Source organism: Desmodus rotundus, unplaced genomic scaffold (genome assembly GCF_022682495.2).
Source record: "Desmodus rotundus isolate HL8 unplaced genomic scaffold, HLdesRot8A.1 manual_scaffold_177, whole genome shotgun sequence".
NCBI classification, from domain to species: Eukaryota; Metazoa; Chordata; class Mammalia; order Chiroptera; family Phyllostomidae; genus Desmodus; species Desmodus rotundus.
The window spans coordinates 107,760-135,705 of record NW_026527233.1 but is presented as its reverse complement, the minus strand read 5'-3'; the positions used below and the strand labels follow the sequence as shown (position 1 = coordinate 135,705).

Genomic DNA, 27,946 nt, shown 5'->3' with positions numbered 1-27,946 from the left:
AGTCGGCAGCACCGCCCCCGTCGGTGCTCTGAGCTCTCTGATTGGTCTCCGGTCCACAGCGCGGCGTCCAGTGGCTGTGGCGGGCCGTCTGTCCGCGGCATCAGGCTAGTGCGGCCCGCTCCGAGGGGGCCACGTGGGACTGGAGCCGGAGGGCAGGGGTCTGGCTTCCCGGGTCTCTCACCCGGCACGGAGTCGGGTGGGGCGGTGCAGACCCCAGGCTCCTGCTCCCTTCCCCGGATCCGGGAGGCACCGAGGGCCGTATCCTGCTGCAGAGACTTCGAGAGGGTGTCTGACTCCGGGAGGGGAAACTTGAGATGACATCTCGGCCCGGCGCGGAGTTTCCAGCGCGGAGACAGCTTGAACCCTAAGGCCGTAGAAATAGGAGCGAGCGGCTACATTGTCCGGCGAAGAAATACGTTGTTGCGCAGGAGCGAGAGCAGATGTATCTCTCTTCGCGTCTCCCAGTTTGGCTCCCTGTTGGACTTGAGCGGAGTGTGTATTTTGTCGGGGGGCGCAATGGGCGCATTTACTTGAAAAGGACCATCATTGCCCTGCATCTTAAGTTTGATTTAGCCTTTTCCCCTTAGACTCTCGGAGCCATGAGCATATGGCTGCGGAATAAGAAACAGTTCTTTTCTAAACGAGTTTCTAAATTTACCAGCGGTGTCCCGGAAGAGGCCAACACATGCATATTCAGCACCAGAAAAGAGTGGCACGCAGGTTTTTATTTTTTGACGAACTGGGTCTTGCTCCTCTAAAGGTGGGCGGGAATGTGCTTTCTGTTTTTATGGAAATGTCAAGGAACTTATCAGAATCACATTAAGCATGCGAATTACCAAGTATTAAATGCTAATTGCTCTGCAAGCTTGTGCTTTGCATGCCAAGGAGGGGAGATGAGACTGGTGTAACCTACTGGTGACATGATGACAGGGATGTTTTTTCACGGGAGGTGTTTTGCAGCCTCCATTTGGAGGTAGAAAGCATGCTCCCTGTCTATTAACCCCAAATGAATAACAACAGTGTTTTTCTGTTAGTGAAAGCCTCAAGCCTCACAGCAACAATGTGCCCTGGATGGCTTGAAACTCTTTTTAAAGGGGAAGTGAATCAAGATTGCTAACAGATAGCTCCCTTGGAACTGTTACTGGACCTGGGGTCACACTCAAAGGATCACACAACAGATAAGATACAATCAACCAATGTATCCAGTTACAACAGGCTTCATTGGCTCTAGCCCTGTACTTGGGTGTTCACACCACAGCCTGTACTTCCAACATTAAGACATTTATGCCTCTGACTTGTGATCGCCCGTTCAGTTCTCTCTACCCCGAGCCAGACTGTAAGCTCCTGTGACGCGGGATAGTGTGTGTAGCTGGCAGCACTGGGTCAGCACAGAGACTGAGTGGAAGTGGGAAGCCCGAACCCCAGTCCAGGCACCTTATGGAATCAGCTGACTTGGCTTTCTTTTAGGTGCTGCACAGCAGAGCCCAGACAGGGGGCCTGGCATTGCTGGGACACAGCACAGGGGGACGGTGGAGGATCACGTCCATCCCATTCCTCCTGCAAGATGAACAAAACCGTTCCAGCATGTATACCCTCAGATGAGAAGGACCAACCATGACACCCTCTGCCCTCCTGTAGGGGGGATAAAACTGTCAGCTCTCCTCAAGCATGGAGAGCAAATAGGACTTCTAGGCCAGTGTGCATAGATAACAGTGCAAATTTTCCACACGCTGGAACACAAAATCCCTGAATAAATTACAGGGGAAAAAGTCCCCAGAAGTACAGGACCACAAGCCCAGAAATGTCACCCAACTTCAGGTCACAAGGAGGAAAGCTAGTTTTGCCAGAAATTGCCATAGTGACACTGCCCAGTGAAATTCACAACCAACATGGAGAATTGGGCTGGAGAAAACCAGGGTAGACCTCAGGCTGTTTCCACAAATCTAGACCAACGGGCATCAAGAATTCAGTTCAAAGTGTTACTGTCTAGTGGGTCGACTACCTCAGTTCCTAAAGGTGGACAGTTTACAAAAGGGGCAGCGGGGAAAGCTGGGCACGTGGCTACAGCCAAGGCAATGGTTTCAGTGGGGCTGCCACGCGGCGTGTTGTGCCTGTCACTGGAGAGGACTTTTTGGCAGTTAGCACTTGAGAGTCACTTTTTAAGCTTTGTGTTCAGCCAGGCAGACCATGGTAGTTATGAGTGGGATGATGCTGCGGGGGTACTTGGTTGGAAATACCCATGGCAAGCTGCCCCAGGCACCACAAACAGCGGCCAGCAAAGGGCCCCTACTGCTCATAAATGCTCTCCACCTCCAACCTCCAGAGCCCTGCCAGATCCCTCTTCCCAGAGTGCAGGCCCGGGCACGGCCTCCGTGGTTCAGAGTCACTGAGCAGTTCCCCACTAACCTCTCCCAACCTGCCACCCGGTCCTTAGCAATCCAAGTACCTGCCCCCCTCACTTCTCCAGATGCCCCCAGGCCTGTGTCTTTGTCCCGTGGCGCAGCACTCCTGGAGTTTAGGGTTCCATGGACCAGGAAAATTTCAAAAACTCATTTGGGGACTGACATCGGGTTGCCAACTTTTTCTTTTGCAAGAAAGGACACTTAAAAAGACCTCAACCCCTGCCAGAAGGAGAAGAGGAAGAACAAAAAATTGAAAACTTATTTGAACAAATAATGGAGAACTTCCCCGATCTGGCAAAGGAAATAGACTTCCGGGAAGTCCAGGAAGCTCAGAGAGTCCCAAAGAAGCTGGACCCAAGGAGGAACACAACAAGACACATCATAATTACATTACCCAAGATTAAACGCAAGGACCTACGTCCAAGATTACTGTATCCAGCAAAGCTATCATTTAGAATGGAAGGGAGGATAAAGTGCTTCTCAGATAAGGTCAAGTTGAAGAGGCTCATCATCACCAAGCCCTTATTATATGAAATGTTAAAGGGAGTTACCTAAGAAAAAGATCAAAAATAGGAACAGTAAAAATGACAGCAAACTCACAGTTATTAATGACCACACATAAAACAAAAACGAGAGCAAACTAGGCAAACAACTAGAACATGAGGGTTGTCAATAAGGGAGTGGGAGGGGGAGAGGGGGGTAAAGGTACAGAGAATAAGTAGCATAGATGATAGGTGGAAAATAGACAGGGGGAGGGTAAAAATAGTGTAGGAAATGTAGAAGCCAAAGAACTTATAAGTATGACCCATGGACATGAACTATGGGGGGGGAATGTGGGAGGGAGGGGGGTGGGCAGGATGGACTGGAGTGGGGGGGGGAAAATGGGACAACTGTAATAGCATAATCAATAAATATATTAAAAAAAAAAAAAAAAAAGACCTCAACCCCTGTCTATGGCCCCCCTCTTTTTATTAAAGGTAAACAAACACTGATGAAAAACTAGGAAGGATAATTTCTAAATAAAGGACCAGCATCATTTTGCCTCTAGGAAACTTAACGCATTTCTTCCTTTCACCCCGGCATCTGCGGGACTCCCACTGTGCTCGCCTGTGAGCGAGGTCTGGGGCGCACAGCTCGCTGACAATAGGGGTTCTGGACTTGGGCTCCTGTAGGAACCCCCGGAGAGGTCCCTGCTTGCTCAGTCCAGGTGCCTGGGTTCCCCCTGACTCTGCTTGGCAGGTCTGGGGGAGAGCCTGGGCCTCTGCCTTCTAACCAGCTCCCCGCTGGTGTCTCTCAGGGCCTGAGTAGCACTGATGGCAAAGGTTCTTGGGCCTTCCCTTACCCTCCAAGGTCTAGCTCAGCGCGCCTTTCATGAGACCTCCTTGGGCCATCTACACTAGGAAATCACTTCTCACTTTTAAAAGTTCCCCTCTGACCACTTTCGACAGCAGAGGCTCTGCCATTTTGGGGAAGACTTCCCGTGCTTCAGCGGACGTGGTTTCCAAACTCTATGACAGAACTCTGTGATTTTAGCTGGGCACGTGGGTGCTGAACATCCCAGTATCCTTGCCCTGGCTGTGTGACTAAGCTCTGGCCGGTGGGAAGCGGAAACAGGCAGTATCCTTTTAAAGGGAGGCTGGGTGCTCCTTCCCCCATTCCTTGTAGTAGACTGGAAAGGGGATGTGGTGGACTCGGCCTGTGAGGCGACAAGATGGGAGCCAGAGGCTGAGGACCACCAATCGCCACACTAGCTCTGCACCGACTATACTTACAGAAGAGAGGGGGGAAGGCATCTCTTTGGCTCAGCCCCTGGTAGTCTGGCCTTCCCGTCAGTCTCGGCCATTCCCGTCCCGGCTGCTACAGAGCCCAGCGCACTCTGGGACAGGGCTGCACCCCCGAGGCAGAGTGCTACCTGATTTGGCCCCATGGCCCACAGGGTATGGCAGGCAGCCTTCTCAATAATTTGTGGGAAAGATTCCAAGAAAATAGGTCCCTTGTTTAATTATTTGTGAAAACAAGAAGAATGGTATTATTCTGTTTTGGGTTTATTTTGACTTAATAGGCCACCTCAGGATGAAAATCAAATGGAATTCTAAAGCCATAGCCAGAGACTGAATCACAAATTTATACAAGTTTCATGCTGCATTACTTAAAAAAGTACAACAATGGTAACCTCTATGTTTAATAATGGGGGTTAGCTAAAATCCATTTTAGAATGAGAAACAATCTTTAAAGGTAAAAAACAGTAGAAACAGAAATCCAAGTTTGTAGATTACATACGTGAGGCCTGTCTGGGAAAGTCCAGCCATTGTTAATAAGACGTGAATGGTTCGCGTGACATCGATGTGACCTGGCAGCCAAGGAGAGCGGACTGGAGTGCGCGCGTGTGAACGATGACGACCTCGCTGTGCTAGTCAGGGGGGGCAGTAGATGCTGCTGAGTGAGCGTGTGCACTGTGTGGCTGTCGCATTCAAAATGAGTGGGTAGAGCAATGAATCTGCACCAAATTTTGCGTTAAGCTTCAACATTCCTCCGAGGAAACTGTTTGGATGACTCAGAAGGCCACAGCTCTGGGCAACTGGTGATTGGCAGCTTCATCACAACATGCCCGCTCACGCATCACGTCTTGTGCAGAGTGTTTTGGCGAGACGTCAGATCACCCAGGTGACTCAGCCCCTCTACAGCCCAGATTTGGTGCCCTGTGACTTCTGGCTTTTCCCAAAACTAAAATCGGCTTTAAAAGGGAAGAGATTTCAGACCACCAATGAGATTCAGGGAAATACGACAGGGCAGCTGATGACGACTAGAACTCCGTGAGGTCCCAGGGTGCCTCCTTTGAAGGGGACTGAGGCGTCATTACTCTGTGTACAATCTTTCTTGATTCTTGTATCTTCAATAAATGGCTTTTTCGTATCACATGGCTGGATAGTTTCTGGACAGACCTCGAGTGCACGCGCGCGCGCGCGCACACACACACACACACACAGAGCCCTGGCTGGTGTGACTCAGTGGACTGAGTGCAGGCCTGCCAACTGAAAGATCACTGGTTCGATTCCCAGCGAGGGCACATGCCTGGGTTGTGGGCCAGGTCACCGGCTGGGAGTGTGCCAGAGGCAACCGATTGATGCTTGTCTTGCACATCGATGTTTCTCTCCCCACCTTTCCCTCTCTCTAAAAATAAAGTCTCAAAAATATATATACACACATTATATATACATATAATGAACGTGTTATGATTTTATAAAAGAGAAGAGAAGAGGAAGGACAGGGAGGCCCTCCAGGAGCAGCAGTGGCTCTAACAGCGGCACAGGCCTCCTCCCCACGGCATTCGGACTGCGCGGCCTCCGCCTCCTTGTCTGGAAGAGCGAAGGAGGGAAAATGGCCCCTGGGACCTTCCTGACAGGGAGTCAGCTGGGCCTCATGCTCCCTGCCTTGTGCATGCCGCGCTTTCCTGAACCACGGGAGACTCCCCGGCATTGCCCCTGGGGGCGGTTCCGGTCTCTCTGAGGTCTCACTCGCCCACAGACAGCCGAGGGTGGCGATCTGAACAGGACAGGGTCTGTCCTTCCCTGCCAGCATTGTGGTGGCAGCAAAAGAAGAGTCAGGAACCAGCTTTTTTCCAGTAAGAATTATTTTTAATGGTTTAAAAATGAGTCTGTACAAAACCAACACCACCAGTCTTCCAGTCCACTGGGGGGTCCCAAGGGTCTCTTCCAACACTATCTCTTAGGCCAGTTGTGCCTGAAACCCCTGAAGAGAGAGTATGGAAACAAAAGTTACTTCTTCCACTTTGGCTGGATGTTTGTTCTCAGCTGGTTTATAAACTGTTGCAGACCCTACTGATGCAGAATTGTGGAAGAAAGGTTTGTTTGGGGTCCTGGAGAACTGCAGGCAGCAATGCATCCCCCCACCCCAGAGAGTGTGGGCTGGGGAGGCGCTCTGAGGCCCAGCAAGGGCTGGCTGAGCTGACCAAGATCAGGCAGGTCCCTCCTCATCACGCCACACCCTAGGGTTGGGCCCTCTAACCTCAGGGTCTGCTCTAAGGAGTAGGATTTCATTGCTTTTAAATAAAATATTCAACAGAGATAACCCATGCTGTTTGCATACTGACTTTTATCTCAGTGCTCAGGAACAGGCTTATCTAGGTAAGCTGCAATCCGATTTGCTCTGAGGTGGCCCTGGGAAACTGGCAGTAGGTGGAGGGGGTTAAAAGGACTGGACTGTGGGTCCTAGGATGCAGTGGCATCCCCTCTGCCCATCTCCTTTTCCCCAAGTCAAAGAAAGGGAGGGATTTGGTCCCGAGAGGCTCTCTCGGCATCTTTCCTGTTGAGGCATCTGAGCCCTCTACCACGTACCTGTCTGACTTTCCAGTTGGAAAGGACATGCTTTTGTTTCCCATCGACTGTTTAAGTTTCTTGGCTGCAAGACATTTCTGAAAAGAAGCACAGAAGATAAGATCCTGGCACCACTGGCAACTGGGCCCTTCCGGGGGTTTCCGAAGGCCAGGCGATGGGATGAGCTCCCGAAGGCACTGGAGGGCCCCACACGGGCCTCCCGCTCTGCACGTCAAACCTTCAGCCCCGTTTGGCACCGACTAGCACCACCACCCACTCGGGGCGAATGCAGGCTTGTGCAGGCACCAGGAGTGTTCTGGCCTGCAGCGGTGATTCCCATGGGAGCCAACACAGAAAAACACCCTTTAACACCACGCACCATCCTTTACAGTCTCTTAAAACTTTTTTAATTGCTGGAATAGTTGGTGGGTATTGTCTGTGCTTGGGAAGAAATGAGGTCAGGGCAAAGACACGCAAAGGGTTCCCAGTGACCCGTCTTCCCAGCAATGGAAGAGGTCAGAAAACAAGCGCCACGCACATGCTCGAATTCTCAAGTAGATGTCTTACCTTGCCAGACTGGGCCTGCTTATTTGGATCAAACTGGGAAGAAGGCTTGGATTTGCTGTTTCCTGAAAGGTAGGAGAGTGACCGTGTAAATGAGGTCAAACACACCATGGGCTCATTCCCGGGCTGGGCTCAAACATCCTTGGAAGTGCAGGCCGCCAATTTGCTGCCCTTTGTGACGATGGCAATTCCCACATCACGCTCCCAGTAGCTCAGTGCAGCTGCACGACCAGGCTCACAGACCCTTCTCAGGAGTGAGGGCGGCAGCTAATGTGCTGGCCACGTTTACATCAAGGAAATCCACTCTGGCCTCTGTGCCGGGCACCACCACTGCCAGTCACTTGGGCTGAGGGGACAGCCCTGCAGAAGCCTGTGTGGAATGCCCTGTCCTGCCTTCTCCCTCTTCAAAGGAATGTGCCGGCAAGGAGGGCGACAGAGTCAGAAATGCCACATAAAGCAGATGGGCTCTCACCGGCTGAGGAACCAACCAGAGCTTTATCTCATGGGAACCAGGTTTTTTCTAACTTAAAAAAAAAAAAAAAAAAGATTTTATTTATTTTTTTAGAGGGGAAAGGAGGGGGGAAGAGAGGAAGAGAAACATCAATGTGAGAAAGAAGCCCTGATCCACTGCCTTGGGGACTGAGTCCACAACCCCAGTTGGGGATCGTGCCCTGACGGGGATCAAACCAGCGACAGTTCGCTGTTGCGGAAGGAAGCCCTACTGAGCCACACAGGTCAGGGCAGCTTCATTCAACAAGTAAGATCATTGCTGTGTGTGTGAGAGAGCGAGTGTTTTTGGACACGCACTGTTGTGAGGAAGGGTGATGCCACGTTAGCAGGGACACCTGCTGGCTAAACCACTCTAGTGGCAGGAGGGCGGCGGCGGTGGGCGGGACTTTCCGTCCAGTCACTGCTGGTTCCCACTAGGGACTGCTCCACTCACTAGTTCTGGGTCGGTGTGAGGCCTGGGTAGGGCTCAGCCAGTGCCTGAGTTGAGCTCTTTCTTTACCTAGCACGGACAGACCTTCCTTCCAGGGCACCAGATCTGGCCTCACCAGCAAAAGCCTTGAAGTCCGACTTGCTGTAGTCGTACGGCGTAAACTCTTTTTCTGGTGCATCTGGGTCCTTCAGCTTCTTGGAGATTTTGAGTCGTTTCTTCTCTTGTTTCTGCTCTGCGGTCCTTGGGTCACTTGCTGCTCGCTCTCTCTTCTTGGCAGCGTTTTCTAGCTGTAGGTGGCACACGCCCACGGGAAGGAAGTGTGGAAGTATGTGAGAGGAGGTAAGCCCACGGGCCTCTGCCGTGAGCACAGTGCAGGGATCAGTGCCTCCCGTGCTGTGAAGGTGGGTTCAGTGATGGGGAGACGGGGGCCAGCTGGAGTCTGCGTGGATGCTGACACCAGGTCATTTAAGGCAGAGGTCAGCCTTCCAGCGCACTCCAGAGTGAGGGAGAGAGTTTACTAGGGCCGAGAGCGCCGTCCACCTCAATGCCTGCCCGCTGCTGGTCAGGTGGTGCGGTCTGTTTACTTAAACACAGCGTTGGAGGCCATCTCAGAGGAGTTACAATATAAACGTTTTCGAGGGACAGCGAGGCAGGCACTAACTGGCAGGCAAAATGAATGGGAGAGACAAAAGCACTGAATTCAAAGCATGGGGAGCTCTCCTGATGTTTGGGGGCAACCCTGACAATGACCAGGGGCGCCTCATGTCTCAAAAGGAAAAGCAGAAGAGCCAGCACGTACAGCAGCCTGCCGTCGGACGGACACAGCCTGCTCCGCTGTCGCTTTGAATTCTGCGACGGCCTGGTCCCGGGCAGCTGCAAGAGAGAGAACTGTCGGCGGGGCTACGGACGACCCGCCCACCGTGCTTCCCATGGAGGCTGCCCCCCAGCTGCTCAGCCTCCTTGGCCAGTCCCACCTCCCTCCATGGTCTCTGACCGACGGCCACCCCTCTCTCAATCTGGCGATGACGCCGCCCTCAGACCTGCTCCTCTCCCAGGAACCCAAACCACCACCAACCACCAACGGCCTGTCTCACAAGGACACTTAACAGGAATCGCAGCCACAGCATGTCAAGGATAAGAAACAAAACCTCTTCGGCATCGCACAGGATCCCTCTGTCATCTCATCCTCTCACCCCGTCTTTCTAGAGCCCAGGACAAAACCCTCGTGCACCCCTAGTTCCTTCCTTTCCTTCGCATACCACATCAGACTCATCACCAAACGCTGTCGACTCTACCACAGGAACACCCAGTTCTGATAACATCCACCGCTTCCTCGCTGCCACGCTGTCCAGCCAGCATCCCCTCTCACCTCAGTGACTGCCATGCCCCCTACAGGGCTCCCATCCTTGCCTTCTACACTCTGCTCTCAACACAGCAGCCAGAGCGACCTTCCTAAAGCGCATGACCGTTCACGGCCTGCCTCCGATCACAGCCCTCCCAGGCTGCCCCATTCGCCTGCCGTGCCCACCAGAGTCCTCGCCTGGGGCCCTGCTGCTCTCCTTCCTCACCCCCTGCCTCTCCCCTGCGCCCCCTTGGCTTCGCCACTGCAGCACCTCCTACCCTCTCTCTGCGTAATGCCTACTGCCATCCGACCGGATGCACATTCGGGAGTTTACTGCCCACTGTCCCTCAGGGGAAGGCAGGCTCCAGGGGCGGCGGCTGCGGCAGTGCTGTCCGCTGCCGTGCCGGGCACCTTGTAAACAGAACGGTGAGCCAGCGCCGCTCTCCAACACACACCGCGGACTGGCTGGCTGTACAAGGGAAGCTACCTGTTTGCTCAGCTGCCTTCTTCTTGGCAGTTTCTTTAGGTTCTTTTTGTACCTGTACCTGGCTTGCCAGCTTCCAGCGGTTGCTGATCTATAATGAAAACAAACAAAACAAAAAAACTCCAAAACTCAGCCACCTAGGAATGCTTTATTTTTTTAATGAGGCGATGCACAGCATACTAGCCTAATAACTACACACATTCTAACTCACAAATTCCAAATCTGGTGACACAGAAAGTAAAATCCCATGCTGGCTTTATTGGTGACACTTATTCAGGAGGACGAAGCACCACTGCCCCAGGCACGGCCCCAGCTCTCATATCAGCATCCCGTCCAGCCCTCCGTAACCCTGGAAACCAGGCTCCGAGGGGCTGACCAACGCGTCCGAAGGGACACGTGCGGCTAGGGAGTGGTGGGGCTAGAATGCGAGGCAGGACCTGTGCAAGCCCGATGTGCTTCTTGGAGACAGCACATCTCCCTGTGGCATCAGAACACATCTAGGTGACCGCAGATGTAAGCACGGTAAGGGACAGATGGTTGTGGAATGTGCCACACCCAGTAGGGGAAAGGACAGAAGGCAAAACCTCCACCTGACTCCGCATTTCTAAAAACAACGAGCTAACCACCAGCGACAGGGCTGAGGCTCAAATCTCGGGCAGGGCTGGTGAGCCAGAGGGAGCCAGGCCACCCATCTGACCAGGGCAGGGACTTCCTGCAGGGAGGAAGGAGGCTTTTAACAATTAACACGCTGGCTCCCAGGAGCATCTCAGGGGGTCCAGGGAAGGTGTTTTCTTATTCTTATTCATAATGCTGTTAAAAACAAACCAAACAATATAAAACAGATTGTTTTAAAATTTAAGCTGTCACCTGTAAGAGCCTTAAAGTAATACTCATATACAAAAATGCATCAAGCTGTACATTTAACATCTGTGTACGTTACTACATGTAAATTAAACCTCAATTTTAAAAGACAAAAAAAAAAAAACCCCATCAAAAAACGCCCCCAAAGACCTGTTTCTTAAAGGTTCCCCAATGCGTCTGAGAACTGGATTAAAGTTCTGGGCCCTCTCTCTGGGAACAATGCTTGTACACAAAGGAGTTTTTGCATTCGTTTTCAGGGGGCTCACAGACGGGCTTGTTTAAAACAGAAACTGATTCAAAAAATTAAGAAGTCCCCCCTTCTTAGAAAGTTTGTCTTAGAAAATCTGACGAAGGCACTTACTTCATAGATTTTTGATGACGGATCGAACTTTGCTGCCTGGGAAATGTGAGCACGGTGTTCCAGCGAAGGCAGAAACTGGAGAAATGGGAGCGGTCACGTTAAATGCTGTAAAAAGTGGGATCTGGACCTGGGCCCGGGGTTCCCAGAGCGAGTCTCTGGCTGGCTTCATCTCAGAAGGCCTCAAGTCGAAGCGCCTGCCTGGCTATGGTGAACTGGCACTCAAATGAGGCATTCCTGTTAGTTTGGTCTCAGAAGACCTCGCTTCCCACCTGGAGCCCAGGGACACCTGCCGCCCTGTCCGCTCTCTGAAGGCCCTCAGCTTCCCTTCCAGGCAAATACTCTGTCAGGCCTAACACACTGTTACTCACCATTCTAAATGGATTTTCAAAGGACTCCATTATGTTCCGGGCTTTTTTCTGTGCAACCGTTAATGGGCCCTTCCTATTTTCTTCAGGACTAGGTTCCTGCAGAAACAGGAAACGATCTCTTACACTGTAGTCATTTTGTGACATTAAGATGTAAGCAAGACAATAATAATAATGTAATGGCTGATGTCTGCAAGCCTCTCCCATGTGGAAGGCACTAGAATAGCCTGTAATGCTGTAGGGTATTTGATGCACTTTTTTAGAGGACATTTATTAAAGCTGGGGACAGCGAAACAAGGATGGGCCCAGGCTAGAAGACACAGTAGGAGAGAGCATAGGCAGGGCTGCTCTGGCTCACTGAGACACCGAGAAAAGGGAGCCTTGGAGACAGGATCGGGGGACTGGCTCGAGATGAGCTTTCACTGCCCATTGCTCCCTGGTTTCAAGTCTTGTGGGGTCCCTTCGAGTTTAGGGGATACACGCCTGAGAAGGAAGAAGAGGTGGAAAGGAAAGGCACGACGCTCTCACTGTGCCCTTACAGTCTATAAGGTACGTGAGATATACGCATAGGGAACAGCCTGCTGCGGATCACTGTAGCCCATGCCCCCACCCTGCCTGCCATGGGAGAGTATCAAGATTACACTCCTTGCTCTGGCTGGTGGGGCTCAGTGGACTGAGCACTGGCCTGTGAACCAAAGGGTTGCTGGTTCAATTCCCAGTCAGGGCACATGCCTGTGTTGCAGGCCAGGTCCCCAATAGGGAGTGCACGAGAGGCAACCACACACTGATGTTTCTCTTCCTCTCTAAAAATAAATAAATAAAATCTTTAAAAATTAAAAGTAAATAAATGAAATCTTAAAAAAAAGATTACAATCCTTCCTTTTTAGGGTTTCTTTACACTGAACTCAGAGAGAATCCTTCACCCACCTCTCACGGATACCCTTGTCCAGAGGGGCGCTTGTGAAGTGCCTTGGACCTGTCCCCATGCCAACCCCACTGCGGCTGGGTTTTACCTCCAGCATTAGTCACGAAGCTGGAAGCAGCCCTCCAGCATAACAACCCGACAGCCGTCTGCAGGTCTGCCTCACCTCACTGCGTTTCCGTGTTACTTACGTTAAATAGCGTGATGACAGCGGAAGCGATGAGGTGTTTGGAGTCCAGCAGGGCCTCGTCCTCTCCTGTTCCATCAGGGAAGAGGCCCGCCTGTTTCTGCATGGGCGCGGGCCCTACAGGGACAGAAGCGAGCCCAGTCAGTGCCAACTACAGCGGCACCAGACAGCTTCCCAGCCGCCCCAGGACTCCAGAGGCCTGGACATTACCGTCGGCCGGGATGACGCGGTAGCCATCTGAAGGGGCGTGGGAGCAGTCATGAGGTCCAAAGAGAACATTCTCCAGTCTCTGCATCAAAAAGAAACCGACAGGCCGCGATGAAGCACTGGCAAGCGTACGGGAGCTTCCCGGTGCAGCGCGGGGCGCTGGCTGGCGGGGCGGTCCGTTCACACTGGCCTGGCTGGGTCCCTCCCCAGGAAGAGACCGCAGACATCACCCTACCTCAGGGTTGGGCAGCGGTCCGCTCTTCTTCACTCCGGCCGCAACTTCCGACTACAGAAGAGAAACACAGGCGAGCTGGGGCGAGTGGCCTGACTCGAAGGCACACACAGTTTTTCCTCGGCGTAGACTAAGTGCCTTCACTAGACTGCGTTTCAAGAGCCCAGAGACTTTCTCTCATTCCTTCATCCCTTCTGGTGCCTGGCGCTGAAATTACTGAGCACTCGGTAGTCACTTGCAGAACGGAAGAAAAAGACCCTTGTCCCGACCAGGCACAGTGCAGATGGCCTGCGAAGGGCCGAGAGTCTTCCCCAGTGACCAGGGTTTCTCTCTTTACTTGAACAAACGGCGCAGCTAAGAGATTTTAACAGTAAGACTAACTGTATTTATCCCCAGAGCCTCTTCTTCCTCTCCTCAAGGGCGCCAATTTTAGGTCTTCCTGATAGAGAATCTTCCGAAAATCACAAACGTGACTCAGCACAGTGACGACGCTATTGAGGCAACACGTTAAAAACTGTCCCAACACAAGCCCAACATGCAAACCCACTTGGACCCATGACGCTGACACAGCAGCGTGCATGCACGTGTGCCCATGCAGACACACATGCACACGCACACGCTCCGCTCCCTGTGCAGCGCACACTTACTCAGACGGGGAGCTGTATTTCTGGTTGGATTTCCTGCTTTCATCTACATTTGTCTAAACTTTAGGATCTCCTTCACAACAGTAGCTTCCTGAATCCCCCATTTGGACCCAAGGTTCTCACAGCTTCCCAGTTACCTGGGCTTTGTATTTGGAGGGAGCAGCCTGCGACTCCAGTTGCATTATCTCCGAATCCACGTGCCATTCAGAGGGCAACTCTACAGTACTCAGCGCAGAGTCCAAAGAGAAACGGAAGCCGTTTTCACCACCAAGCTTCTCTTCTGACGGTGCTTCTCGTACCTGTCCTTCCCTTTCCATCTCGGAGACCGCCACACTCAGCCGGGCACTGCCACTCATGTCGGACCACCACCAGGCTTCCGAAACGATGAGATCCCCACTCCCTTCTATTCCACCAGCTAACTACCCCTGAACAGGTAACCAGCTCGGTCACTAGACATTACTTGCTGTTGGATTATCAAAAATAAGGTCCTAAGAAGGATAAGCTCTAGCTGTGACTATCATAAAGAAGACACACCCACCGGATTTCCTAATCCCTAATATTTCCCTGGGTCTTTCAGAATGGAGACCAGATCGTGTATGTAGGAGACTACACAGGGGGAGAGGCTGAAAGACAGAACAGGCCTGCTGAAAGCCTTTACAGAAAGGCTTCTTACCTTGAGCAGCGGCATGTCTCGAGCCTGCTGGATTAAAAGATGCATTTCGTTGATCTGCTGCCGGACGAGAGGGGGTACAGGGTTGCAGCAAGCTATGATGCCCTGAGGTTCCCTGAAGACAAGAACACACGCAACTGTTCACTGAGACAGACCTCAAAGGCTCCTGGACAAGAACAATGGCCGGATAGGACCAGAGTGCCACAGCAAAGAGGAAGGCAAAGGCACCACGGTCATGCCAAAGCAGCCTGGGCTGGACACTGCTGCACCAAGCTGTGAGCAGCCCACCTCCTGCTATTGGGGAAAGCTGGAGAGAAGTACCATAGCTCTGCTGATTTGCAGCCCTGCAAGGGCGAACACAAGATTAGCATAAGGCACAGCCTCTGACTTGTTCCTGTTTGGAAGCTGCACTTCCTAAAGGCAGCCTGAGGGCAGACAGTAAATCCCTGGGACTTGCAGCTTCCTTGGAGGGCTAATCTCCTCTGAGTCAGCCTTGTGGCAGTAACAGTGAGAGAGGCTTGGTTTTGAAGGGCAAAGTTTCTCTGCTGAGAGTCAGAACATGTCACTCAACTCTCAGACTCACTTGGGCAGCTCTTCGGCGATCTTCAGCATCATGTGGTTCGGCAGCACATACCTGGAACAAAGCACACGAAGGGTGAATCGTATCACATTGAGCCAATAGCTGCCACTAAATGCGGTAACCCAGGGCAACGTGTAGCCAACTCTCAGGGCAGAAAAAGCCCATTACTTCCTTGTTAGCAGACCTGCTCAGTCTAAGAGAAACAGTGGAAGAATCTCTAACCCCTACCCGTAGCTTTCGTCCTCCCTCCTCGCCGTTTTATCCCTCCAGGCAAACAGCAGCTTGAAGGCTGTCAGCTGCTGTGTGTTGAGATGCTTCTTCTGCTTCCTGTAGAGTTCAAGGTAAGACTCGTCCGTGAAGATAGGTTTGATGAATTTCTGCAAAATGTTACAGCAAAATGTTCACGTTCAAGATCAGTGCAAACCAAAATTGCACCCTGGGCCCTTCAAACAGTTGGCTCTGTTCGCCAATGTAAAGAGCAGAGGAGAGGAGGAGTGCCTATCAGGAAGGAAGATCGAGCCCAGGTGTGTGCGGCTGGCGCTTTACCTTGAGGCAGATATCCCTGCTCCGCTGCCACACCACCTGCAGCTGCACGGGCTGGCCGTTGCCTCGCTCCCACAGCTCCAGCCTCATCTTGTCATAGATGTAAAGCAAGTAATGGGTGTCATCTCGGGCGTAGCTGAGCATCTCCTCGGGCAGAGGTCTAGAATTGCAAGAGAGGAAACTTCCACTAATTCCCCTCAGGAGCAGCAATGTAATCTGTCTACACTGTGGGTGCTCAAGACTGCCTTGGCCCCTTTCGATATCAAAGATTCCCTCACGGCTAACACAATTGTATCAACCTTCCCTGCATCTAAACATGACCAGCCAGGGCTTCACAGCTGAGTAGAAAGGGTGGCAGGTTATGGTGTGATTGAAAATAAGGGCTCTGTCACCCTGGCTGGTGTGGCTCAGTGGACTGAGTGCTGGCCTGTGAACCAAAGGGTTGCCATTTTGATTCCCAGTCAGGGCACAAGCCCAGGTTGCAGGCCAGATCCCCTGTTGGGGATGTGCGAGAGGCAACTGATCAATAGATCTTTCACACATTGCTGTTTTTCTCCTTCTCTCTCTCCCTCCCTTCCCCTCTCTCTAAAAGTAAATAAATAATGTCTTAAAAAGAAAAGAAGGGCTGTCATCTGAGTTTGAATCTTAGCTCCAGATACCTGACCTTGGAGAAGCCACCTAAGCTCTGAGTCTGAGCTCACTTTCCTTACCTATAAAATGGAAAGGCCCCTCATAGGCTGTTGTGAGAATTACACAGGACGGCGTCCCTAAAGTTCTTAGCTCAGTGTGTGGCACATAGCACGGGTTAAATAACAGGGGGTGGCTTTTAGATTCTGTCAGATTCCATCTTCTGCCTGGACTGGAGACCCTATTTAGAAATGTGGCGTGTAGAGCAGATGAGTTCAGCGGCGTCCTTGTGCAAGAGCTCTGCAGCCTCGGGGGGAAAACTGCCCAGCTGAGCAAGGGGTCCGCAAGTGTGGCCAGGCTCCATCCCCATCACAAACGCTTATTACAGGCAGCATCGGCCACGTGCCTCAGAGCTCCCTCGCCCCTGCAGGAGGTCCCCTCTCTCTCTCTTTCTCTCTCTCTCACACACACACACACACCCTGCTCGGGAGGTGTGAGTTTCCAACGAGACTGGCATGGACGAACACTGACATGGCACACCCCTTTCAACCACCAGTCCACGAAGCACAGTGGAGCAGAGCCCTGCACAATCCCACTTGGCATAGCACTAAAACTGCCAGCTCACTTATACCAATGAAAACAGCTCAACTCGAGACTCGAACAGTATTGCAGGCTGAACTCAGGCCCCCACGGAGGAGGCTGACGAGCGCCCGCACTTCCTTCTGCACCCACGTTTGCTTGTGAAAAGCAAACTGACCGTATTCTCCAATCGGCCAGCTGGTACTGCTTGTTTGACTCCACGTCACAGTAGAGCTTCAGCAGGTGGTCGAGCGAGTGCCTGCCCAGGTTGAGGAGGCGCGCTGCCTGGTGGGTGTCGAACATGTTCACCACGTACAGCCCGAAGTCTTTCTGCAGCCACTCCACGTCCGAATCGGCGCCGTGGAAGACCTGGAGACAAAACCAGAGCCCTGCTGTCGCTGTGCGACGGGCCTTCTGTGCTCTGAAGCGAGCTCTGCCTCTAGTCATCAGGGCACTGGAGTGAGAAGCCAGAAGGGAGATTAGGGCGGGCTGAGTTCTGAAGGCTTCTTTTAATTTGGGCCCCGGCCTTCTACACTCCTAAATGCACACTCTTAAAGTCTGCTAACAGCCAATGATTCTAAGAAAACAGCTCTGCTTGCTTCATGGGTAGTCGTTCCGTTCACACCGCCCTGATGGCACAGGCTCGTTGCAGCAGTCATTAAAGTGATTTAACAGTTTTCTGGGTGTAATGAGCTAAGTCTGAGCTATTTTAACGGAGGTTTGGAGACAAAAGCAGTTTAGCGTTGGCACCCTGGTGCAGGAAGTCACAGTCGTTTCTCTTAATTTTACTGGGTCTGCGTTGGAATAGTGAAATGAAAAGCACTTAAATCTTGCATTCACAGGCAGGGGCTGAAAAAGGCTAGCTGACCTTGACAATAGCTGGGTGCGTGAGGCTCTCGTTGAGAATGTACATGTCACTGCGAAGCTCCAGGGTGTCAATGACGAAGTCTTCCGTCCGGGTGGAGATCTGCATGAGGCAGGTCAGCCCCAGGAAGCTGCGGTAAGAGTGGTGCTGAAACGAGCGGAAAGGGGACAACGGGGCAGGGCGGCTTTACTGGGCGTTCCTCCACGGACTGGGAAAAGTCAGTTGTGAAACAGACTGTCAGGATTACCTTTCCCCCGCCCCCCTCAAAAAACCCCAAAACCCCCAAACAGATTTAAATCAGCATTAATTTTATATTTCTCTAGTAGGTGAACTGACAGAAAATGTAAAAATTTCACCACAAGTCATTTACAAGTTACCTCCAAGTCCACAGCGAACTCCTGGCAATTCAGGAGCTTCTCGTTGAGCTCCACCAGTTCATCGAGGGAGGACACGAAGCGGCAGGGCGTCTCCCCCACAGGCCTGTACACCTGGGTCGCGACAGCCCAGTGGAAATAAGAGGGGAATATTGAGAGCCACCCTTCGCTCAAGTACAAAATGAATTAAGAGCTCAAGAAACAACCTGAAGTTATAACCTACTACTTTAAAGATGTTTAAGGAAAGCCAAAATTACGTCAGTAATCTAGTTATTTGATTCTTCCTGGGCTACTCAGACATCACCCATAAACCAAGTCGGGCACGAACCTGGGGCTGTGGCTTTTGAAGGACTGAGTCCGGTGGGGTGAAGTGATCCAGTTCATATTGGTAGGGATGTGCAAATCTGAATGAATGAAACAAAAAAACCCTTTCCATTAATTCCATGGTTCAGGGGAAAACGGCATTATCCAATTTGTAAAAACAAATCAGAAAAGACCATTGTGATAATACTTTCTCTATATAAAAAGCATCATCATTTCAATAATAATTCAACAGCATAAAAAAAAAATCAGTTGATACCTGCTTGCCCTTGAAGTAGGATAATTAAAGATCTTTTTCACTTACAAAGGATTAAGCACTTATTTGCCTGACACTGTGATGGGTGTTGCAGATGAAACAAAAATGTGAGATATCACACTCCCTGTGGTTGGGAATAACGACGACAAATGAGAGGGGGGAGGCGAATACGGCTGTGTATCACGTGAGGTCTTTTTTCTGTTCCTCCATCATCGACCTGCACAAAACCCCGAGTCTCTGGGTTTCCTAGGGCAGGGCGGCTCTCATTACCTTTCCTTCCACACCGCCTGTGGCCTCACAGTGCGGGGCTGGGGCTGCAGGAATGCTCTGCCGGGCTGAATGTGAGGAAAAGACCAGAATCGACACAGCTGCCATCACTGTCTCTCTTTATTCTGGGGGCAAAGTCCTTTTGTCTGTTTTAAGCAGTTTTTCCAAAGTGCTTATACTGCCAGTGAGAAATGCCTTTTCCTTATTGATTAGTGAGCCCAGCTTACTGTTGAGTCCCCACCTACCACGAAAGGCAGAGTGGGACAGAGGAAGAACAAGTTTAAGAGAACTTGGGTCAAAGCTCCGGTTGTGTGGGGAGCCAGCACCTCTAACTCTGGCACGTGTCTGAACAGCGGGAGGGTGGGGCGGGAGCAACGGCACCCGGGTCACGGCAGCGGTCGTGACAGCGGAGAACGTGACAAAGCACCTCGGTTCTTGGTGCTCATTCACACGTTTCACAAAAGTGAGACAGAGTGAACGCTGGGGCACGAAGATAGGCGCGACAGGAACATGACGGAAGCAAGCTCAGACAGGCAAACACTCACACGTCCTGCTCCACCTGCTGGGTTCTCTGCTGATGGATGAAATCCGCCAGGGCGGGGGGCACATCCAAGTCCTCAGGGCGGTCCTGCGGGCGCTCCCGCCTTTCTCTGGAGAGTGCTGGAGGCCCAAGGAGCGACACAACATCACGCAAGAGGCAGGCACACTCACCCGCAGGCTAGTTCTTCCCTTGGACGAGACTCGGTGGGAGGGAGACCTTCCCCCTGATCTGTTCTGTCAGGCGACTGTGCACTACTCACCCTGAGGGAGCGGTTTCTGGGCATTGGGCTTGACGAAGATTTTAGGACGAAATGGCGTGTTGGAATTGTCAATCTTCTCTCGGAACTTAAGCTGAGGTCGGATGATGTTTTTTGCATGAAGCAGCCGGAAAGTTTCAGATTTTGTTTTTTTGCTGTATTCTCCTGCCTATAATCAACAAATATAATATTTTATATCACAGCAACTCACGAATTAGAAAAATAAATTCCAATTCATGCCTTCCAAGGGGAGAAGAGCACTCCAAGAGCTGTCCATTTAAGAGTGTGTGTGAGACGCGGGGTGCCAAGTCGAGCAGAGGGTGTAATGAACATGCACCTGTTTATGAGGAGGAGTAGACAGTGGCCTGTCTGTGTTCAAAAACTAGAAAAGAATGCAAATCAGAACGGGCCAAAGCGGACGCTAGGTGCTCTCGTGAATCTGAAAAGCAGCCCTCACCTTACGGTTCCAGCTGGACACTATTGTTTTGGGGACCTGTAGTCCTGCGGGGAGAACAGGCTGTTGATTCTTATTCACACCTGATGCTTCATCCAGTAAAATACCCTAAGAGTGGAAGAGATATTAGCTTAGTATCTTCTTTTCAGGGTTAACAGAGTTAATTACCTAAAAGATTTAAGAAATATATTTAGAGAATTATATGTGAGAATATATACACGTAAGAGTGGATAATTAAAGCATTATCTATTCAAAGACAGGAGAGATCAGCCACTCCAACCCTTGTTCAACTCTCTTTACAGTTCTGAATTGGCCAGAATCCCAAATCTGATTTAAGAGTGTGGTGTGGCCACCAAAATAACTGAGAAGACCCTAGGCGGCACACGTTAGACACAGAAGGTTGGCATTTACAGTGAGAACGAGGGTGCACGGAGCTGCCCCGAGCAGTAGGGGCAGACGTGGAGAATCGGGTGGGGCACCACTGACTCAGGGGTGCACCCAGGTGAAAGTGGTAGCACGGCAGGACGTGCGCTCATAAAACATGAGGACCCCCGAAATGTCTGTGGGTATTCGCGCTATGGAAGAGATGACTTCGGGGGACAGGAGAGCGTGACACAGAATCTGTAGGACCTTCACAGGGCTGGGTGTGTTTTCAACAGTCTCTGTGTATTCCTGTAAATAACGTTCTCCTGTGGAACCAGGGACAGTCGGGGAGCTAGATCCAATGATCCGCATATCCTTCCACTCCTGTGAGCCAGGGTGTTTAGCAGACTGTGAATAACAGTAAAAACAGACTAATTTTCATTGGGCTCTGCATCCAGAGGCCTCTTTTCTTGCAATCCAAGCAGGATTTGCAAATCTGGAAGGCAGATTTATAACAAGGCATACTAAAAATAGGCTTCCTTGCCCTGACTGGTGTGGTTCAGTGGGTTGGGCATCGTCCCGCAAACAGAAAGGTCTCCGGTTTGACACCCAGTCAGGGCACATGCCTGGGGTGCAGTCCGGGTCCCCAGCGGGGGGCGTGCAAGATGCAACAGATCAATTATCTCTTGCACATCAATGTTTCTCTCCCTGTCTCGCTCCCTCCCTTCCCCTCTCTCTAAATAGAAATAAAAATCTTAAAGAAATAGGCTTCTGCAGGGCAGTGATATTACTTGAAAACAATTGTGTTATTCTGGCGGGAAAAAGCCAACTATTGGAGGAAAGAAATGTTATTGGCAAGAAATGCTAAACTTCCTTTTCATTTCCTAAGGTGACTGGGTTTCTTTTCATATTTTGGTAACACAAAAGCTCTTCATTTGTTAGTTATCTTAAGAGTAAAGTGCGACACTCACCACTCTTTCCAGAATAACATCATTAGTATCAACTAGTAAATCAAACTTGTCGTCCAACTCGGTCACTTTACTCCGATCCTTGATGTTGCTTCGGCACCCGTGGTACTGCATCACCCTGCCCATGCTAAGGACAAGAAAGCCAGGATTGGTCTGTGCGTGCGCTTCTGTTAGCTCGTTCACCGTCTGGGGGGACGCCTGAAAGGCTTGGCTCGGACTATTCCCAATATTTTATGATCAAACTTGCTCTTATTGAAAACATTGTGTGGCTTTGGGGAATTCACTAAATCTCACTAAAATTATCTCATCTGCTCATTGAAGGGGTGGAAGAAATTACCTCAAAGCTGCCTTTAAATTCTAAAATATATGCAATGCTACGTAAACAACGTGCTCTGCTGTCACCGTTTGAACGTGAACTCTGAAGGTCTCTCAATGTGCCACGCGACAGCCAGACACAATCCCTGCCTGTGTGGTGTCTGTCCTGAAATACTTACTAGAAAGCTAAAACTTGCCACTCTGTGAGTTGTATCAGAGAATCTCGGTTCTAGGTTTTCAAGTCCTACATTAATCCAAAAAGATTCATTGTCTATAGGTGAGAAAGTCCATACATTTTAAAAGTTTATCTCAAAATTATCGTGCTATGGAAGAGCAGGTACTGTTTGATTAGGGAAACCAGGTAATGTTTCCCTAATCAAAATGCACTGTTTCATTTTTATATTTCCTAGCTCTTTATAGCACAAAAAATTATGGTAACCACCCCCCCCCCAATTTCAGGAAATTATATTCATTACTTTCAACATGAAATCCCCCTTCCCCCAGCATTTAGTACTTACCACTGAAGCAACCTGTCTCCCTGTGTTTCACAAAATGCTTGGAAGCCAGGAAAACTTCGGTAAAAATCATACTCATCGCCGCACTGCGGGAGGCCCCCGGATGCCTTGGTGACTGCCACTACTGTCCCAAGAGCAAACTGTCAAAAACCAAGAAAACAAGCATGTTTTAAACATGGATCCCCATTCATTCAGAGACCCGTTTTTATCAACATCTACTACATATAACACACTGTGCTAGATGATGAAGATTCGCAATCCTATGTATTCATTTAGTGTGGATTTTACCCCAGGCCCCGAGGACACAGTGTTGAACGTGAAACCAAGTTCTGGAGCTTACGTTCTTGGGAGAGTAGGGGGAGAAAGAACAAATACATACACAATGTGACTAATATTCAAAATGGCTTGGGTTTGAATCTTGACTCTGCTACCTACTAACTGTGATCTTGGGTACGTTATTTTATTGTTTTGGACCTTAGTTTCCTCCTCTGAAAAACAGGCATAATAAAAGTGCCTACCCCATAGAAGTGAGAGAATTAAATGAACTATTAAAATCATTTAAGGAGTATCTGACACCTAAGTGATATTATTATTCTTACTACTCAAACTCAGATCCATGAGTTTCCTACAGGAATTTACTTTTGTGCCTTCATTTGGGCAAGCATCTAAAAACAATGTAAAGCCCTGGCCGGTGGCTCAGTTGGTTGGAGCATCATCCTCTACACCAAAAGGGTGTGGGATCAATCGCTAGTTGGGCACATAAGGGAGGCGACCAATCAATGTCTGTCTGACTCTGTCTCTAAAATCAATAAGCATATCCTTGGGTGAGGATTTTAAAAAATGTAAAAACAATATGAGCATAGTCTAGGTCAGGGGTGTCCAACCTGGGCCCGTGGGCCGCGTGCAGGCCAGGATGGCTGTGAATGTGACCCAACACAAAATTGTAAATTTACTTAAAACAATAATGAGATTTTTTTGTTTGTTTTCGTTAGGATTTGTGTATTTAATATGTGGCCCAAGACAACTCTTCTTCTTCCAGGGTGGCCCAGCGATGCCAAAAGGTTGGACACCCCTGGTCTAGATCCTTTGGATGACCAACTGATAACCGCTACTGCCCACAACTGGACTTATGTTTATGGTTCAGTTACGGCCAAGTCGTCCTCTATTTTAATTGTGTGGTAATGAGAAAAAAACCTGAAGTGGCTATCGTAGGTAAAAGATGGTTGGTCATGTGAAGGGCAAATGACTTCACTGATGAGTTGTGTAACAAGTGTTTTCCCTGAAAGAAGAGACAAAGGAAGCAGGAACTTGACTCGCGGTGGGGTACACTGTCGCTTGTAAGCATGAGCGCTCCGAGTCAGGACCATGGCTAGTGTTCCCGGAACTGCAAAGCCAAGGCCATGAATTCCTAGTAGCATCTGCTACTAAGAAATTAGATATAATGTGAGGGAGTTTTGGGGAATCTGTAATGCTAACTTACAAATTATTTTCGTTTCATGATTTTGTAAGAGCTACACACGAGCCATGTAAACCTAGTTTTACGTTTGTTCCTACTTGAGCAAGTAGTTTAAATGAACCCTCTCCCTGTTCCTTCGACGACGCATTGGTAAATGTGCTACAGCACCCAGAGCAGGAAGATTCGGTGGCAACTTGAACAGGTGACGTTAAACCCAGGTTTGGGGATGACGTAGGGCTGGATCTCGGAAGGAGAGGATGCAGAGGCAGGCACGGGAAACAGAAAGCTGCCAAGCCCCTCCGGAGAGTTGGCTGGGTGGCTCAGGCCGGGGCAGGGGCGAGGTCGCGAGGGCTGGGACAGCGGGGTGACAAGGAAGCCCTTACCCCTGTGGGGAGGGCTCTCCACAATCGGGGGTGCATGGGTTCACCTGGGAGAACGAGGGCCCTGGGACGCGGGGCGACTCTCTTGAGTCTACGGGAGATCCCATCCGCGGAGAGTGAAGGGAGAGATTGTGCTGGCGCGCAGGGTTCTGCTAAGGGGCGCCCGGGGCTCCGCCGAGATGCGTGCGCGTCCCGGAGTGCGGCTGAGGAGGGGGCCCGGGGCTGCTTTCGTCCTACCGCGGGCGGCTCCCGGCGCCCCCCAGACACCAGGAACTCACCTTCACGAAGCTGTCTGCGTCCGGAAATCCCGGCAGCACCATCTCCTCATCCGACTTGGCCTCACTCGTGGAGGATGGGGCTTTAGATTCCTGGGGACTGGGAGGCGCCATTTTTTCCGCCTGCACCGCTCTTCTCGCGAGAGTGCCCCCGTCGGGCGCGACGCGCGCGCACCACGCATGTGCAAAGGCCGTGTTCTTGGGGGAAGATCTTGGAGGAGTGTGAATTAGGCTGTCAGTCCCAAGTTGCTTGACCCCCAGGGAACTTTACATTTTTCTTTAACCTCATAGTTTGTCATCCCAACAACCCTGTGATTTAGGATGAGACCCGGAGGATCCAGTTATCCTCATATTTAAAGGCAGTTCTTCCCAAGCCCTGGTTTGTGTCCCCTTCACCCTCTTGATTTTGGCTCTCTGCATCATCCGGCCTTTTCCTGGCTACGAGAGTGCATGCCTAACTAACAGCGTTCTCACCTGCAGGCATCTCTCCCAACGAAAAAGACAAAACAAAAAACAACACTCCGCCCCACATCTCCTTCCAGCCACCATCGCATTTCTCTTTCCCCTTGTAGGCAAAACACTTGAACAAGCATCCAGATATGAGGGGAACTCAGGCGTTAAAGATGCTAGCTTCATCTGGTAGGCTTAAGTGGTTAATGCACGGGGAAAGCTGTTACTCCCGGAGCTGGAATGCATGACCGTTTGACTCCGGGAGGTCCAGGAGCAAGTCAACCCCTGTGCCCAGGGAGATGGTACCCGAGTTGATCTGCAGGTAAAGAAGTACCAGGAAAATCGACCTGGGGCTGCAACTCTTGTTCTATTTACCTATGCTTTTTCCTTATAAAAAGGCCAGCTCCAGATGAGATGTTAGGACGGTCTTCCAGAGTACGTAATCTGCCACATTCAGGCGTCTCCTGGTCTCTTTTTACTGGATCTGGTAGCGACAGGCAGCACACATTTCATATGCTCCCACCATGCATACCTCCGAGGCCCTCCAACTCTTCCGGTCATGTGTTCCTCCCCACCTACCTCTGGAGCTGCTCCTTTGGGCACCTAGTGGGAACTCCAAACATTGGCCCATTGAGTGCCTGGAAGCACTCGTTAAGAGAGAGGCACTATTAAGCAGTTCAGGAGGCGGTTTTGAGAAGCTCTGTGGGTATATCGTTTCTCCAAGGTCAGGGTTGGTACACCCTTAACACAACCATTTGGCCTAGTAAGTGTTCGATGTTAGCTGTAACCGTCATTCGGAATATCCTATTAACAGGATACTTGTTTTCCCCCATTTGTGTACCCTGGCAGAATGAAGGCCTAGTCTAGTTCATTTTAACAATATTTTTGAACACTTATTTCATATGGTTCAACCTAATGCCATGTCAAGCTGTGCTGCATGCTTCACAGCAGGGGCCCCCAACCCCTAGGCCAAGGGCCAGTAGGGGTCTGTGGCCTGTTAGGAACCCGGCCGCACAACAGGAGGTGCGCAGAGGGCGAGTTAGGGAACTGGTCCCTGGTGCCAAAAAGGTTGGGGACTGCTTTACAGAGATGATCTCATCCTCAGAAACACCTTACAGGGCGGATCATACTATTACCCACTTTCGGAGGAGGAAACAAGGCTTAGATTCTGTGTTAAAACCTCACACGGTTCCCCATTTTCCACAGCGTCAACTCCTTGCTGTTGAAGTGTGACGCAGGCCAGCCTCCCCCACTCTCTACTTTCTGGCCTCCTATTTAGTTCCTATTATTCCTGTTGGTCTTTTTCCTCCCCACTGACCACTGAGGCAGTCATGCTGAACTGTGGTCCCACTGTGTGAAATTGCCATTTTATATATCAAAACTGGCTGAATACCTGCAATCCAGTATGGTGCAAGGTGCCATTTGCCATTTCTGCACCATACGGTGCTTTTACCCCTCTTCTCAAGTGAGAATGTCCTCACTTGCTTCGTCTGACAGCTTGTGCTCATTCTTCAAGGCCCTTGGCAAACGTCCCCTTTCCCGGGAGACTCTGCTGGCTCATCGTTCAGTGGAATCAGTCATTCAGAGCCCCACCGTGGCTCACACTCTCTGCATGGCTCCCTGCCACTTAGCATGGTCGAGTCACAGTCCACTCCTGTGTGACACCATCTCCGCCTGATTTCTGGCCTGTGAACACCCCGTGGAAATGGACTAGGTCATGTAGAGCCAGGGTCCGCCCCTAGGATCCAGGATCCAGTCCCTAGGACTAGGTGCTTAATGAATGTTGAAGAAGTAACTGCTTCCTTTATGAATAATTTTGAATAAAAAGCCATTCACACGTTTTTAAAATTCTGATGTCATTTATTGGCACAAAAATTATTCAGATACGTGTTGTCTAGACATGGCTACACTTTATACTTTGTGCACTTAATGTTTCCTTTGCTCATCATTCCCGACATGTACGAGGCCCTCCCTCTGTGCCGAGCGCCTCCACTACAGCACTTCTGTTTTCTGAGCCCCTGCTCTAAACGCAGAGCACTCAGACCTCCCTAAAAACACACCAGAACCGTGTGGGCCACTCCACTGCACCGTGACCCGCCCTGTGCATTTGCTCTGCCTAGGCCGCCCAGCATTCTGAAAACCTCCCCTCCTAGTGGTCTGGGTCCTGGACTGAAATGGGTTCATCGCAGCATCACAGGTGAGGCAGGAGTCAGACCTTTTCCCACCCACTTTGGCCCATCTTGCAAATGTTGTTGCTGGACCAGTGAGGTAATGGGATGGGTGAGAGCGATGAAGTCGGCTTTTCCTGCTTCCTTACAGTCCAGAATCCTAAGATGCCCCCGCGACCTGAGGCTTCTTGACTGCGCTGAGTTTGCGTACTCACGTCAAGAGGACTGACGAGGCCATTCTGCTCTCAGCAAACGCTTAGGATGAGTTGTGAGTTAAGTCAAAACCCGTATTTCTAAAGTTATAGGTCTTCTGTTCCCCAAATCCATGGCTTGATTTATGGAGTATCACTGTTTACTGTCCTGGGGACCAGACCAAGCCTTGTGTTTCTGACAATAATATTCTCCAACAGCAGCTAGGAAGTTGGTTCAAACCAACTCTTAATATACAGTAGTTCTTTTCATTTACATTTTGAAATATTTAACAAAGCTGAACTTTCTGACCACTGCTTCAGTTGAATGGAAGCATACCCCAGAGGACAAAAGGCTCCAGAAAAACGCTGTGGGCACATCCGGGCCTCCAGTCACCAGAAAGGACACCTAAAAAGACAGAAAGAAAGGGAATATGTTAATAATTTGAGCTTCTTTAAAGCTTTATGCAGACACATTGAAAAAGGAAAGACTAGGGTCTGACAGCCCCTGGGACACTGGCTGAGATCTCCCCCCACTAATTGTGCTGGACACACTCATCTTCGCACCGTTGCTTCCAGGCAGCGGCGGGGCCGGCTGCGGTCCCAGAAGGGCTCTCCGCAACACCCCCTCTCGAGTTTCTGCCTTCAAGCATGCCTCAGGCAATTAATCAAAGCAGACCCCAGAGTGGT

At 50.6% G+C, this 27,946-nt stretch overlaps 2 protein-coding genes across 4 annotated transcripts in view; both read right to left on the bottom strand.

Annotated features, from left to right (window-relative positions):
• Positions 1–6,015: 6,015 nt before the first annotated feature.
• EXOSC10 (exosome component 10) lies at positions 6,016–24,590 on the bottom strand. Of its 2 annotated transcripts, XM_024554224.3 has the most exons (25): positions 24,454–24,590; positions 22,343–22,479; positions 21,513–21,636; positions 20,182–20,286; positions 19,728–19,893; positions 19,473–19,587; positions 18,412–18,487; positions 18,087–18,197; positions 17,713–17,856; positions 17,023–17,213; positions 15,642–15,798; positions 15,324–15,472; positions 15,099–15,149; positions 14,519–14,630; positions 13,205–13,255; positions 12,973–13,051; positions 12,767–12,879; positions 11,657–11,752; positions 11,289–11,363; positions 10,070–10,157; positions 9,040–9,113; positions 8,356–8,527; positions 7,304–7,365; positions 6,758–6,834; positions 6,016–6,152 (listed from the first exon to the last, which is right to left on the bottom strand). In XM_024554224.3, exons 1-25 carry the CDS (start codon positions 24,562–24,564, stop codon positions 6,122–6,124), a joined length of 2,667 nt encoding a protein of 888 aa, XP_024409992.2. In that variant the 5' UTR covers positions 24,565–24,590; the 3' UTR covers positions 6,016–6,121. The 2 variants fall into 2 exon arrangements, with proteins under 2 accessions (XP_024409992.2, XP_024409993.2); XM_024554225.3 differs by lacking the exons at positions 6,016–6,152; positions 6,758–6,834; positions 7,304–7,365; ... (1 more) ...; positions 9,040–9,113; positions 10,070–10,157 and adding an exon at positions 10,186–10,876.
• Positions 24,591–26,741: 2,151 nt separating this feature from the next.
• MTOR (mechanistic target of rapamycin kinase) overlaps positions 26,742–27,946 on the bottom strand; it is a 108,841-nt gene continuing 107,636 nt past the window's right edge. For both annotated transcript variants that reach the window (XM_024554227.3, XM_045190519.2), the window contains exon 58: positions 26,742–27,665. In XM_024554227.3, the coding sequence (XP_024409995.2) occupies positions 27,650–27,665 (16 nt within the window). In that variant the 3' untranslated portion in view covers positions 26,742–27,649. The remainder of the gene's footprint in view (positions 27,666–27,946) is intronic.

What these genes read in the sequence shown, in the direction of transcription:
- EXOSC10 (XM_024554224.3), bottom strand. Translation starts at nt 24,564, where the DNA reads ATGGCGCCTCCCAGTCCCCAGGAATCTAAAGCCCCATCCTCCACGAGT. An exon ending in CCAGAAACCGCTCCCTCAGG is followed by an intron (nt 19,588 to 19,727) that starts GTGAGTAGTGCA and finishes TTGGGCCTCCAG; the next exon opens with CACTCTCCAGAGAAAGGCGG. An exon ending in GGACTTCAAGGCTTTTGCTG is followed by an intron (nt 7,366 to 8,355) that starts GTGAGGCCAGAT and finishes CCTACCTTTCAG; the next exon opens with GAAACAGCAAATCCAAGCCT.